This window comes from Bactrocera oleae, chromosome 3 (genome assembly GCF_042242935.1).
Source record: "Bactrocera oleae isolate idBacOlea1 chromosome 3, idBacOlea1, whole genome shotgun sequence".
Lineage (NCBI taxonomy): Eukaryota > Metazoa > Arthropoda > Insecta > Diptera > Tephritidae > Bactrocera > Bactrocera oleae.
The window spans coordinates 17,114,866-17,128,759 of record NC_091537.1 but is presented as its reverse complement, the minus strand read 5'-3'; the positions used below and the strand labels follow the sequence as shown (position 1 = coordinate 17,128,759).

Genomic DNA, 13,894 nt, shown 5'->3' with positions numbered 1-13,894 from the left:
TTAATTAAATCTGAGTGATATGTGTAAAAATATAAGATCCGACAAATAAATACAGAAAATTTTAGAAAACTAAAATATAATAAAATCCAAAACTTCGACGATCGGCTTTAACCTCACTTTAAATATATTCAAATGTATGCAAGAAAATATGCAAAAATAAGTTCCACTACTGTCTACACGGATTTTTATGCGAGCAAGGCCTGTCCTACAAATTGTTTAGGAAATATTTTCTGCTGCAATAACAATAACAACGCAATCCGTTCATTCTGAGTGTCAATTTATCTAAATCTCTCAAAATATGTTACTCTTACTCAGACATTTTAAGATAAGATAATCGACGAATATAGGAAACTATAGGTGTATAACAGATTTTAGAGCAAGGTTGTGACAATCTAGACGTAGTTCCTCAAAGCTTGTAAGCTAGTGGTTCTCGAAACAGACATAACATATATGGGGAGTAGACGAGGTTGCGGTCCGATTTTTTCATCGAAAAAATGCTACTTATGTAGAAAATTGAGTTGAAATTGACCAAATGGTTTTTGAGATACGAGTATAAACAAAAAAAAAAAACAAAAAAACGTTAGCTTCGATTGAAGCGGAGCTTTAATACCCAGCAATAGTAGTCCGATCGGAACAATATGTTCGGAGATTGTAGCATTGCGTTGGAAAATAATTGATGCCAAATTTCGTACAGATATCTTGCGAAATAAAAAAGTTTCCACACAAGAACTTCAGTTTGATCGGTCAGTGTGTATGGCAGCTATATGCTATAGTGGTCCGATATCGGCGTTTACGACAAATTACTAGCTTCTTGGTGAGAAAAGGACGTGTGCAAAATTTCAGATCGATATCTCAAAAACTGAGGGACTTTTTTTATATATATACTTTATAGGGTCTCCTCCGACGTGTCTTTCTGGGCATTACAAACTTCGTGACAAACTTCATATACCCTGTTCAGAGTATACACAATAATAATAAATAAAATGAAATGCATTTACGCATACCTCCAATTCATGCCCATGAACGCCTAAACTCAGCAGATCATATGTCACACGATTGCACGCTAACATTAGCGAATATAATGGAAAGCATTTGACGCGCGAATTGAACCACGACGTTTCCTCATCCAGCAGACTATTGATGCGCACCTCCGACTCTTCGTTGTGTATGGTAACCTAGAGGCAGCGCAAACAAGAAGAAAATAAAAGAATTATTAATTTTTCAATAAGCGCAGCTGTTCCAACGCTCCACACACTCACCTCTTTGGGATACGGATTGGGCGATATGCATGCGTGCACCACTTGCAGACCCGGCCGTTGCGCATTCTGTTTGCGCAATGTAAAGAAACGACGCGGTTCCGGTTCCACCACTAAGCCCACCCAATTCAATGTTGCCGCCAGCCATGGCGCAGTCATAAGATGACCCATCGCACCGGGTAGCGACTGTATGAAGGCGCCATTCTCTTTGCCACCCACTAGATCGCCGACGTAATGCGCCATATCGGCGGTAAGGCCCTCATAGTGATTACTGAAATTGAAATGCGTTGTTACAGCGCCGCTGGCGGCAGCGGTCAATCGCGCCGCTCCAGCTGCAGCAGTCGCTGCTGCTGCGGCCGCCGCTGCCGCTACCGCCGGTGACGCAGTGGCATCATCGATCGGCGCATTCTTCACGAAGTGCATGGGGTATTTGCGCATATGGATTTCGCGCAGGAATGCTATTAGTGTGGGATCGTCTTGGGCTACGCCAAAAAATTCATAATCGCGCGACATATTCAGTCGAAATTGTTTATGACGAATCTCTGTAAATAAATAGTGAAATGAATAGAATTTTAGTGAAATGTTTATAAGCAAATTTTGTATATTTATATGCAGATAAATAATATTTGCTGTATTATTTTTAAAATTGTGAAATCACTAAGTTTTTCTCTGAAATATTTTCTGATGGAATTTTAAACTTTACAAATATGAGGAATTTAGCACCGAATAGTGAACGAAGGAAGGAATACAACGCCGGAAGTAAAGAAAAAAAGTTTACGAGGGCAGGCCGATAAATACTTAGGACCTCACCATCCGATGTCGCCAATTTTACAAGGAAAATTCTATCATATAGTATAAGCTCGTAAGACGCTACTTCAGCTGAAGTGGTCACGTAGTTTTGTTTTGGTCGGGCATAGTTTAGAAAATTGGAAAAAAATGATATCGAATGAGACGTCTAACACTTCGTTTTGATATACCTATAATATTTAAAATATATTTTTTTGCATATTTTATTTTCAAAATACGAAAAAAATTCTCGGACAGCTGTCAAATTTACAAACTTGTCTTTTGAAATTTAAGTCTAGAGAAATATATCGAATAAACTTTTTTGACTGGGTGGTATATGGGTAGGTTACCGACGTTAAAATTTACTCGAAACATTTATTAGCTATTACGTCAACTTAAACTGTTCTTTACTACCTAGACGGTACAATATTGGCGCAGATTTACTGCAAGGACACTACGATGATCAGTGCCTGACGGTGAGACACTGATTTTGAATATCTGAAGAAATTTTAAACAGATATAGAAGGTTTTACTACCATCATTGATCTAAGATTTCTAACATCGTCCTTTTCAATTTTGAAAAAAAAACACAAAAATAGAAATTCATTTAAATTACAAACATTTTATAATACCGTTTGTCAATCCATTTCATTTCAACTCCATTAGCGCCTAATTACCCTACAATTACTTCGGGCAAACTAAATAAAAGCGTGTCCTTGCAAAAATTACCTAATCAGCATAAAGATATGAAATCATTAAATTATATAAGGCTAATAAAGCAACACAACCGCTATTATTTCGTTGTCAGAACAGCAACAAAAACAACAGTAAATATTTATAACAGAAAAAAGAAAACAACAAAGCATTAATAATTGTGAAATGCTTAGTGCAAATTTATATACGATCCATTCCAGTAGTTTATTTGACTTTCACATGCTATGCCCAAATGGCACAACAAAACGCCGACACCGAAACTTTTGCAGCCGGCAAAAGTAAAAAATGCAAATAAATGCGAAAAATATGTTAAAAAGTAAAATAACTGGCGCACATTTGAATAAATTACAAGCTGTCAAAGTTGAAGGTGAAAGCGGCACGCCCCCGCACGGCACTAGCTATGGTGCTGAGGTAACCGATTTGCAACATATTATGCCACCTACTGGAACTGAAGGGTTTGTTGGCGCGTCGAGGTGGTTATAAAACGCAAATGAAAGGATAGTAAAGGCGAAAGGATACGTGCCACATACGCAAACATGCATGTGCGTATGTGTACGGTATAAAGGAAGTGTGTTCGGAAATGGGCAAAAGGTGTTAGTTGCTTGGTAATTTGAAAATGCCCGCAGCACATTTCACACCCATTTAGCTAGCGCTACTACTTTGTAGTGACCGTTAGACTTGCAGAAAAAAAAAGTTGATTGCTGTGTGGCTACGAAATGTGGCACGTACCGTGTTGAACTCTTTTCGGACATTGTTTGCTTTTAATTTTCTATGTAATTTTCTAACATTTTCAATTTCTGTTTACTCACTCGACAATCCGCCCACTTTTTGCCAACCAACTATTTACGACAGCACTTTGGTCTAATGGTTTTAAAGTTGGTTTATAAAACTCTAAAGTTTACTTTGAACACTTGCAATAATGTGGGTGTACTACGAAAATGTTTATAGTGAACTATGGCATTAATTTATTTTATGACAAGGTTAGATGACAAGCTCAAAAACGGCACAAAGTAAGGAAAAAGAAAAAAGAAATGCGAAATTTAGTCACTATTCATAAAATATATTATATATATTTATATATAACTAGGTCAAAACTTATATATATGCGAGCTCTTAAGCTAGTGTTAATAGAATCATTGAAGAAGATTTATCATAGAAAACAAGTCTTTAAAGAAACAAACTGTCTTCTTTAAGTAAAAAATTCTTCTTTTAAAAAACAAAAAAAAAATCAATATTCGCGAGTATCTGAAAGAAGAAGACTGTGAATAATTGGGTTTAAACATGAAATGGAAAATTAGGGTTGCCACCATTTTTTATTTTAAAATAATTAATAAAGAAATCAAAAAGTTATAAAAAACTATAAAAAATTGACTTTAAACAGGAAAAGAAAAATTAGGGTTGCCACCATTTTTGAATTTTAGAATATTTTACAAATTAAATAAATGCATTCAGAATGAAAAAGTGGGATATTAATTGCTAAATAAATTAGTGATTGTTGCGATTACTACTAAAGAGGGGGTTAGGGTTAGGGTTAATAGATTTTTTTCTTATCTTATTGTTTAACATTTCAAGAATATGTCCTTAAAATTTTAGACCGATAGAAGCAACATTCTTAAGTTATTTTCCTATTAATCTACTGGCCTTTAACGCTTTAACTCTAACTGCTGCGGGCGGTCGGTAAAGTTCATAAACTTTAGACGCGTTTTTCTCAAAACTACTTTTTTGAAGTCCGTGTTCAATGTCATTTCAAAACTACTTGACCGATTCATTTCAAACTTTATACACATTTTCGACATATAAAATACCGCCCCAAAACGTTTAGTAAAAAAAAAAAACTTTTTATTTACATCAAGGGTGTTTTCCACCCTCAAAATGACGAAATTGGAAAATAACATAATAATAAGTGGAAAATAACAGTTTACTCTTTAAATAGCCGCAAAAATTTTTAAATGAAAAAAATTATCAGAGAGCGTGGGGGGAACATTTGATCATAATTTACCTAATTTTTCTCGGTTTTTTTATCAAATAATTTCCAGCCGAGTTAAGGTGAACACCGCAAATTGGTTTTTTCTCAAGACGTTCTGGGGGAAGCTCTGTTGCCGGCTTATATACTGTTGAAAGTATGCTCACTAATATACAACAGGTCCGAATAAAATTACTCAATCCATATTTAAGAAAAAAATTCGCAAAAAGAGAATTTTTTTTTGCCTTGAAACATATACAAATACAAATAATAAAAGAAAATACATCCAAAAAAAAAATATTCGAAATTTCAAAAACATTAATACAAGCATTAAATTAAATCCAAATGCAAAAAAGTTCACATAAAAAGAAAACAAAAATCAATTGCGCCCTTTGTTTCTGATAGTAAGTTGTATAAAGATCTACAAGCCCTGCCGCTTACTTGAATAGTGTAAATTCACAGAAAACACTAAAAAAACACATTAAATTTAATAGCGCTTAATATTTTAGGAGAAATTTGTAATGGAGCTGTCGTTGTAATTATTATAACTTGTTTTATTACAAGGAAGAGAAATAGAGAAATTATTTTATATTGTTGGCTTTAATTTCTTATACTATATTTTGTATACACTGAAATTAATAATAAATTAAATGACAAAAAAGAATATCACTCTACGAACAGTTTGGAAAACATAATGTAAAATAAAACAAGTAAGGAAGGGCTAAGTTCGGATGTAACGGAACACTTTCTACTCTCGGAAAGTCAAATGGTATACTCGTTTTAGATTTCTTTGTGGATCTTGCCACCTTGTTCTATGTTGACCGATATTTTCGGTAAAAAGTCAACTATAGGCACCGAAGTCCACATATTCAGTACCTAGGGGCTTGAAAAGTTTTGGTTCGATTTAGAAAATTTTTGGTCACAAGGTGGCATACTTTAAACGTATTATTCACGCAAAGTTTTACCCCCATATAATCATTGTTGCTTGATATGCATAGTGGAAAGTGAAAGAATCAGATGGAATTGAAATGGTGTTATATGGGAAATAGGCGTGGTTGTCACCCGATATCACCCATTTGCACACTGTCGATAGAGATCCTAAAAATATTTGTTCTCAGCGAATTTTGTTATTACAGCTTTATGGGTTTAGGAGATATGCAAATTAAACCTATTACGGGGCGGGACCACACCCACTTAAAAAAAACTTTTAAACTGCAGATGCGCCTTCCAGTCTTATTGTGGAGCCTGGTTATGGCAATTTATTTGTTTTTGATGAATGACGTTTTGCGAGCGTGGCAGTGGTCCGATTACGCCCATATGCAATAGCCACCGGCTCACGGTACCAAGAAACATGTGTACCAAGTTTCATAAAGATATTTCAATAAGATTACCGCTTGCACAGACGAACAGACAGTCTCCCGGATTTCAACTCGTCTCTTCATCCTGATCATTTACACATATATATATACATAACGCTATATCTAACTTGATTAGTTTTAGGCAATACAAACAACTGTTAGGTGAATAAAACTATTATGCTCTATAGCATAAAAATATTAAGTGATAAAAAAGTATAAAATAACGGTTTGATATAGTTCTTGGAAGAAGAGAAGATATCAGAACAAAGAGCAATAATTATATATAAATGGAATTTTCCATTCAGGTTCACTCAAGTATTTATGGAGCTCTAGACTTGCAAAAAAAATATATTTTAAAGCTTTAACTACACTTTAGGGTATTAAAAAAATTACTACAAACTCATCTTCAAATCGAGCGACGATGGTACTCGGAGACTATCGTACGTATCCACTCGCAATTTTAACTGTACCTTCAGAGTAATATGATCTATCGAAAAACGTACGATTTTGTTGTTGTTATAGCAACTTTTTATAAATAATTTACAGCTAATTTTTTTCGGTAAAAAGATTTAATTTATTTTACAAATCCACCATTTCGTAAAAAAAAGTATTCAAAGTCAATTACATTCATACGTTAATAATCTGTCTTAAGTAGATTAAGATCTTGTTTTTTATTTTGTTTCAGATAACAAGACTTCATACAATAACCGTCGCCCGTCAAAGCTCTCTTGAAGAAAGTGATTCCAAAGAATGGCGCAGTAACTAACCACAATTTTGTACAAAAAGGGAAATATAGTTTTTTTTAACCCTTATACAATAATACAGGTCTGAAAAATAGATTAAATTTCTTTTTCCTTACTCACAGGATAATTTATCAAAGTTAGACCTTTTTTGAGAGCTCTAAACTGGTCTAGCACCTTATGATTTCTTTTTACTTTAAGTTGTTTTTGCAGAGGCCGACAACCTGTCTAAATATTTTCAGGCTGTATAAGTTCATGAATAACTTTTCGAAGTCCAAATCCAATAATAACTCGATAAAAAGCTCTCTTCATATCTTAAAGGGATTTAATCGAGCAAATTAATTCATTGCAATTTAAAAATCAACAACAAAAAACTATGTCAAATAATTAACTGAACACAAACAGTTTTTAAATACCGAACGTATGACAATTGTGTTCAATAAACCTTAATAAATGTCAAAGTATCACATAACAAATCAAAACTATTGATTTCCGCTATAAATTCCATAAATAGTGGGTCTAAGCTGTGTATCATTTAAAAATAGCAATAAAATCGTGAAAGCAACTAAAAATTACAACAAAGCAGATTTGGTAAACAACAACACAAGCAAATTATCTCGAATTTCAACTTCAAACTGATTGTCCTAATTAAAGCTGTACCAAACTTCAAAATCATATGGACGGGCATTAAAAACAAATGACGAGCTTACGGCTGACATATACAAACATTTGAATGAGTGTACAAGTATGTCTGTGTAGCGCATTATGAATTTCGAACGCAGATCGATTTTCCACATTTAATGCCGATCTAAGTATAGCTAATGGATTATTCGATTTTATGACACTGTAACATGATTATAGTGTGTTATTTTAGGTATGAATAACAATTGGATATACAATTTTGGCGGCAACATCAATGGAGGCAGTAATATAAAGAGTTGGGGCTTGTTGAGGAGTGTGATGTGTACTAAAGAGGTAAAAGAAACTTTGTGTGTGAGTTTGCGTGTTTAAAGAGAAGTGTAGGTGCTGGGAAAACTATGTAGTCATGTATCTATGCGAGTGTGCGTCAAATTATGGCACGTGGATAGAATACTAAATAGCAAAAATTTATGACTTAGTTACATTTATTTTCATTTGTATTTGTAAATGTGGTAAGAGGAAGCTTTTTGTTTTAGTAGATGGGGGGAAGTCAATAAAGTTTATGAACGAGTTTTATACCCAACGCAACATTTTGAAATTAATGGCAAGAGCTTCAAACCGCTTGGAAGGATTTTTTTATTTAAGATTTTGAAATAATATACTGATTTTTTAAAAAGTTTTAATAATAATATTACTAATAAACTAAAGCTATAGCAAAAAGTTTTTTGACAATTTCGTTAAAATTTGACACATCAAAAACACAATATAAAAAAATTATTTTACTAAAAAAATAATTTTGTTTCGCAAAAATAGTTTTTACTACAAAATAATATTTTTATTAAAATTTTTTTAATAAAAAAAAATATTTTAATAAATAAAATTTTTAAAATTTGACAAATCAAAAAAAAATATTAAAAAAAATGTTTACTAAAAAATAATTTTATTAAAATAAAAAAAAAAAATTATTTAAAAAAATAGTGTTTATTATATTAATTTTATTATATTTTGAGAATTAAATTTTTTTCTTAATATATAATCATTTTATTTTTTTTATTATTGCCAAATTTTAACAAAATTTAAGAAATACATTAACAATAAATACCTTCTATCAATATTACTAAAGTAAAAACAAAAATTAAAATATAAAAAATTAAAAAAAAAAAAATTATAAATAACAAAAAATTTTAATTGTATTTTTTCTAAAAAAAAAAATTTATATTTATTATTAAATATTTTTGTTATAAATAATATTCTGCGAAATTTAAAAAATGTTTATATAATTTTACACATCTTGACGTACATATCTGAATAAAATTTTTTTGAATGAGTCACATTTTGAGTCTTGGTAAAAGAAAATAGTTTCTGGGAACAAATCTGGCGAATACGGTGACGGACGCAGAGGCAGGGTCACTTTGAGACCAAAACTTGAGAAAGATTGCATAAAATGGCATGAAACTTTTACAATAATTTATTTAAGGTTAGGTTTTGTATCAGAAACAGGGAGAAAGATTTTAAAATTTAAGGCCCCACGGCTTGTTCAAGTCAAAGACTACTCGTATAAATAAAATAAGTAAAACAACCTGCTCGAATTAAATACACTGCCATCGTAGTTTTTCAGTTTTTCTGCTCTTTTTTAATTTTAATTTCTACACAAAAACTGGTAACTTTTATTGCTAGACTTTATGACTGCTACAAAATGGTGTAATTAAAGTTGTTCCATGTGTGTGTGTGGCGAATTTCCGCCGCTCTTCGGTCCCCCGTTTAGCGTACTATATTATTTATAAATATTTCATCGTTTTGCTAATTTTTCTTGTACCGTTACGCCCTTTCAATTAAAATTTCATAAGTCATGAGCCAACAAAAAATAGCGATATTTCATTTAAGCAATTTTTTTCAACATATTATATATGTATGTATATAATATATATATGTATAAATATACGCTTAACCTTATGCAAAACGGTCGGTCATCAGTCGCTAATTGCAGTTAAATGTTTTGCCAGGTCAACGCAACCAAGGGTCATATTCAAAAGCAGAAGAAAACTAAAAAAAAAAAGTTTGAGACAGCAGAAAAGCAATTAAAAAACTGAGGGTCGATGCGATCCATATACATAATGGTGATAGCAGAGCAGCCAAGCAAGTCGTTTTCTTTCAACTCACTGTCTTAAGTTGAATAATAGTCAGTAATAAGGTATTTAAGAAAGTCCTTAATGACAGCTTAAACCTTTAAACCTTTGCAGGGGTTGCAATTAATTTTACCCAGAAAAGTTTACGAAAAGAAATTAAACGAAAAATAATAAAATAAAGAGAAAAATTGTTAAAGAGGGAAACAACAGCGATGAATAAATTATTTAGGAGTGTGAGTGAAAATAAGCCGAGCACAAAAACGAAGTACAAATACAAATATATAACAATATGTCACAGTCAAATATTGTTCATATTCAATTATTCATGAAACGACGAAAACTCTTTGAGCGGCGAAGCAAGGACATAAGCGCCATACAACGAGGAAGGGATCGTAGTTGTTTTTGTAGCATTATATACAACAAGAAAATGGCTGTTTCATTTACTGCTTTTTATTGTTTGATTTTTTGTTTGTTTGTGCAATGAGTGTCGCACTCCAGCACCGGCTAGTGCACTTAAACGAATACAATAGTGTAGCTGTAGTTCCAAATATAACCTCAATACTTGAAAAATGCTATAATCAATCGATTAGTACTCTATTCAACACATACTTATGTATATGCCTGAATTTCTGGTTCATAGCTGCATAATAATTAAATGAAAAATATTCCGTATTGATTTGGCGCGTACTAACGAAACTAGCACTCAATCAAAAAAATGCACCCTTAACCTCTATATTATTTCACACAAAAAATGCTTTGATTTCTAACTTTTACCGGTGCATAATGGGTAGACATATAACCTATTATTTCTATTTCCATTTTTTTTTTTGAGATTTGTGAATAGCAATATATTGCTTTTGTTGGCAAATCCCTAGCAATTTGCTTTTGTCACTTCAAATAGGTTATAATTAGTTTGAAATACAAATATGTGCAATAGAAATGAAAAGTCAGAGGAATGTTTACGCGCCCTCTTTAGCCAAACCGCCAGCTGTGCCCTCCTAAAGTTAACGGCAAGTTTACGTCGAAAATTGTGAAAAAAGAGTATGACTAATAAACCAAACTATAAATATTTTGCGGCACTACAAAAGGTGGCTTATTCTTATCTAAAGCTATTAATATTAACGGTGGGTGAACTAAAATGGAAATTACCGACTTAATAAGAAATGTTTGCTAGCTAACTTATTAGGTAAATAAATTTAAAGGAGCTTGAAATGAAATACGTCTTGAAGCCTTTTAAACAGGGAACAATTTTTGTTGTTATAACTGATATCCCCTAAGTAAGGTTGGGTGTTAAGACTGATGTCCGGCGATCGTATTAAATTCCATACGTATTGTTGAAGATATTAGAATCAATGAGTTTTAACTCTAATCCCCAATAATTATATCAAGATTTCAACGGCCATTGAATATGGACTAAAAACCTCATGCATTATCAAAGAATCTTGAGTTCATTACAGATCTGGTTAGGAGAGTAAACTCCACATAACATAGATATTCAACAGAAACTTGCGTATCAGCAACCTTACAACTGAGAAAAATCGAGCTTTGTTGAGAACTAGAAGCTATATAAAGCTCTTACGTCCTTCCTCGAGCCGGAGTTATCTCTTGCGGACACCCTAGTACTGACAATGGATCAACCTAATCACCCAGCAGTATACAGCGGAATGAAACCATTCCTCGACATAACCATTTACATAAAGAAATTTTCGAATGAGCAGACTGACGGACCAGTGTGAAATGGAACACCTTAAGCACATGCAGAATCGCCAAAATCATGTGCAAGGGCGCCGAAGAAAAACTCGCATGCTTTTTACTTACTGCGTCTCGAAAAGACTGCAGGATCGCCGGTTGTTGGCTTAATGACAGCTCACAACTTAGCCAGATCACATGCAAGTAGGATGGGCATTGGTAACAACGACACATGCAGAAAGTGCAGGGAAGTAGGCACGAGAAAGACGCTGGAACACCTTCTCTGCATCTATCCAGCGTTATCTAGAACTTGTCTTACGCAAGTATGAAAATTATATAACAAGGTTCTCTTAAAATTCGCAAAAAGCGTTGACATCTTTTATGACGAATACTTTATCTCGAATTAAACAAAACCTTCATCTGACATTACTAAGAAACAGTAGGTCTATGTTTATCCTGATAGCCGTCTAGTATAACCTAATCGGAGACTAGCACAAACCAAGGTCTAACCAAAGTTAGGTGGAATTAGGCAGCATGTCCCATGTTCTCTTTAGACACTATGGAAAAATATTTATATAAGACGGAAAAGAAATTTTCTTTTTGTGGTTTATCAGGACCTAGGAATATCTGTACCGATCAATTATCTACTGGTTAATGACCGATTTAATTTATATTAATAGTTTAAGTTATGTTCCAAGGTTCATGAGCCATAGTAAAACATTTCTTCAAACATTTTTTACTTTCCGAAACTAAATTTCGTCTAGAAAAATAAATTACAACCATATTTTAAGTACACGAGCTAGCAAATGCGAGTCATAACGACTGTAATATCTATGTTAATAACAAACATTTACTATTAATGTATTCACCGCCATCATAAACTAATCTATTAATAATGTACAAAACCGTAAAATAATAATCGGGCATGAATAACGAGTCGCAAACTACCAACACGAGTAGTGGAAATATGTAAGATTACAATATTAGCCGCATATATGTAGTAAACGAGTAAAGAAATACATAGTAGAAAGAAAATAAAAATATGAATGTAAATTGTGTGTCACGTGCTTGGCTGCGTTTCGAGGAATAATAAAGAAACGCTTAAGATCTTTATCGGTTTCGCAAAAAGTGGCAAAAACGAGCGAAGAAATACAAATTGCGAAATAAAATAAAAAGGGTTTGGAAGACACACGATAGATATGCGATAAATTAAGGAAAGAGGAAAATTGAAAATGGAAATAACAAAAAAATATAAAAAAATGCGAAAGTAACAAAACAAATTTAGTGTGGCTTGCAGCCAAAACGCTTTCAACGATAAAGCTTACGGTAAATTGCGCAATTTCGAAAGGGGTATGGCGCTCCAACAACAAGGGGTTGCAGGCACATACATTATGCATGCATAACTCAAAAGTGACATTTTATATGTTGCAACTATTTTTGCATAATTTGAATGTATCGGAAAGCCAACACCAATATGCGGGCAGTCGGCGAGTACACGCTACCCGGATATGAGTGCTAGCCGACTTACACTTTCCACTCAAGCCATCCACACCACTCGCTAATGCAACACTATGGCATGTGTTTTACAACAGGCTATACCGCCTGCCACGAAAGTAGATCGTTTGTTGCACGCTGCGTTAATTCTATTGCTGCGCACAGTTTTCGACTTGAGCCGCTGTCAGCCAACTGCCGACAACCGGCGAACGCCATAAAGCGGAAAATCGTGAAATCACATCAGTGATGAACGATGAAAAATAAAATAAAATAAAAACAAACCCTACATGCGAGAGCCAAATGCACAGAGAGTTGGGTTGCGGCTTAGGATTTGTGGCGCTGGAGCCACACACCAAGCCAAGTTGCCGGGTAATGATTCAAATTAAATGCATTGAGTTTCTACCTACAATATATTTAAGTATGCGGAGGAAGAAGCAAATGAAAAGAGTATTAAGTAAGCAGTAAGATTTTAATCGCTTCAAGTGCCACAATCGTGCCACTGCCGGCTGAGTCTTTGGTGGAGGGGAACATGGAGGCCGGTTGAAGTTACGGCTATGAGTGAGGGTTGCTGCTACGCGCCGAGCTTAAGTACGAGTACATGTGCTTCACACTGCTTTTGGTGCTAAATCGAAAGAGTAAAACAGAAAAACAATACAGTACAATTAAATTTGTTCGTTAGAATGCGGAAAATCAGGAGGGTAGTTTAGAATACATTATGAGATGTATAGCGAACGCATGACGCATATTGCACTTTATTGAATTAGCGATGAAGGATGCACATATTCGTGTCAAAGGGCACTCAAAGTTAATGCATAATCGGGTTTATCGAAATTGATCTGATCTAGGGCGTGTGCAGCCGCTGGCTGATATGGGTCATTTACGCAGCTATCAATCAATTAATCAATGAAGCCGATGTATGCCGCAAATGTTAGCGGCACAACCATACCCGTTATTGCTTTATTATAATCATGTAATGGAAGTATTTGATTACATTAAGCTAGATACATATATAAAGTGTGAAAATTCATGTTAGGTTAATACGATTTGTTGCAGCTAATGAACGCACCCGTTTAACGAATCTGTATAAAACTAATATTTATCATCATCACCCAGCTGTTATTCCCAGGCG

The 13,894-nt window shown here is 33.7% G+C and overlaps 1 protein-coding gene across 1 annotated transcript in view; it reads right to left on the bottom strand.

Annotated features, from left to right (window-relative positions):
- Positions 1-13,894, bottom strand: part of S (EGF receptor activation regulator Star) — an 84,047-nt gene that overhangs the window by 2,205 nt on the left and 67,948 nt on the right. The window contains exons 3-4 of the mRNA XM_014247670.3: positions 1,260-1,798; positions 1,005-1,175 (exon numbers count right to left, since the gene is read on the bottom strand). Of these exons, the coding sequence (XP_014103145.2) occupies positions 1,005-1,175; positions 1,260-1,798 (710 nt within the window). The remainder of the gene's footprint in view (positions 1-1,004; positions 1,176-1,259; positions 1,799-13,894) is intronic.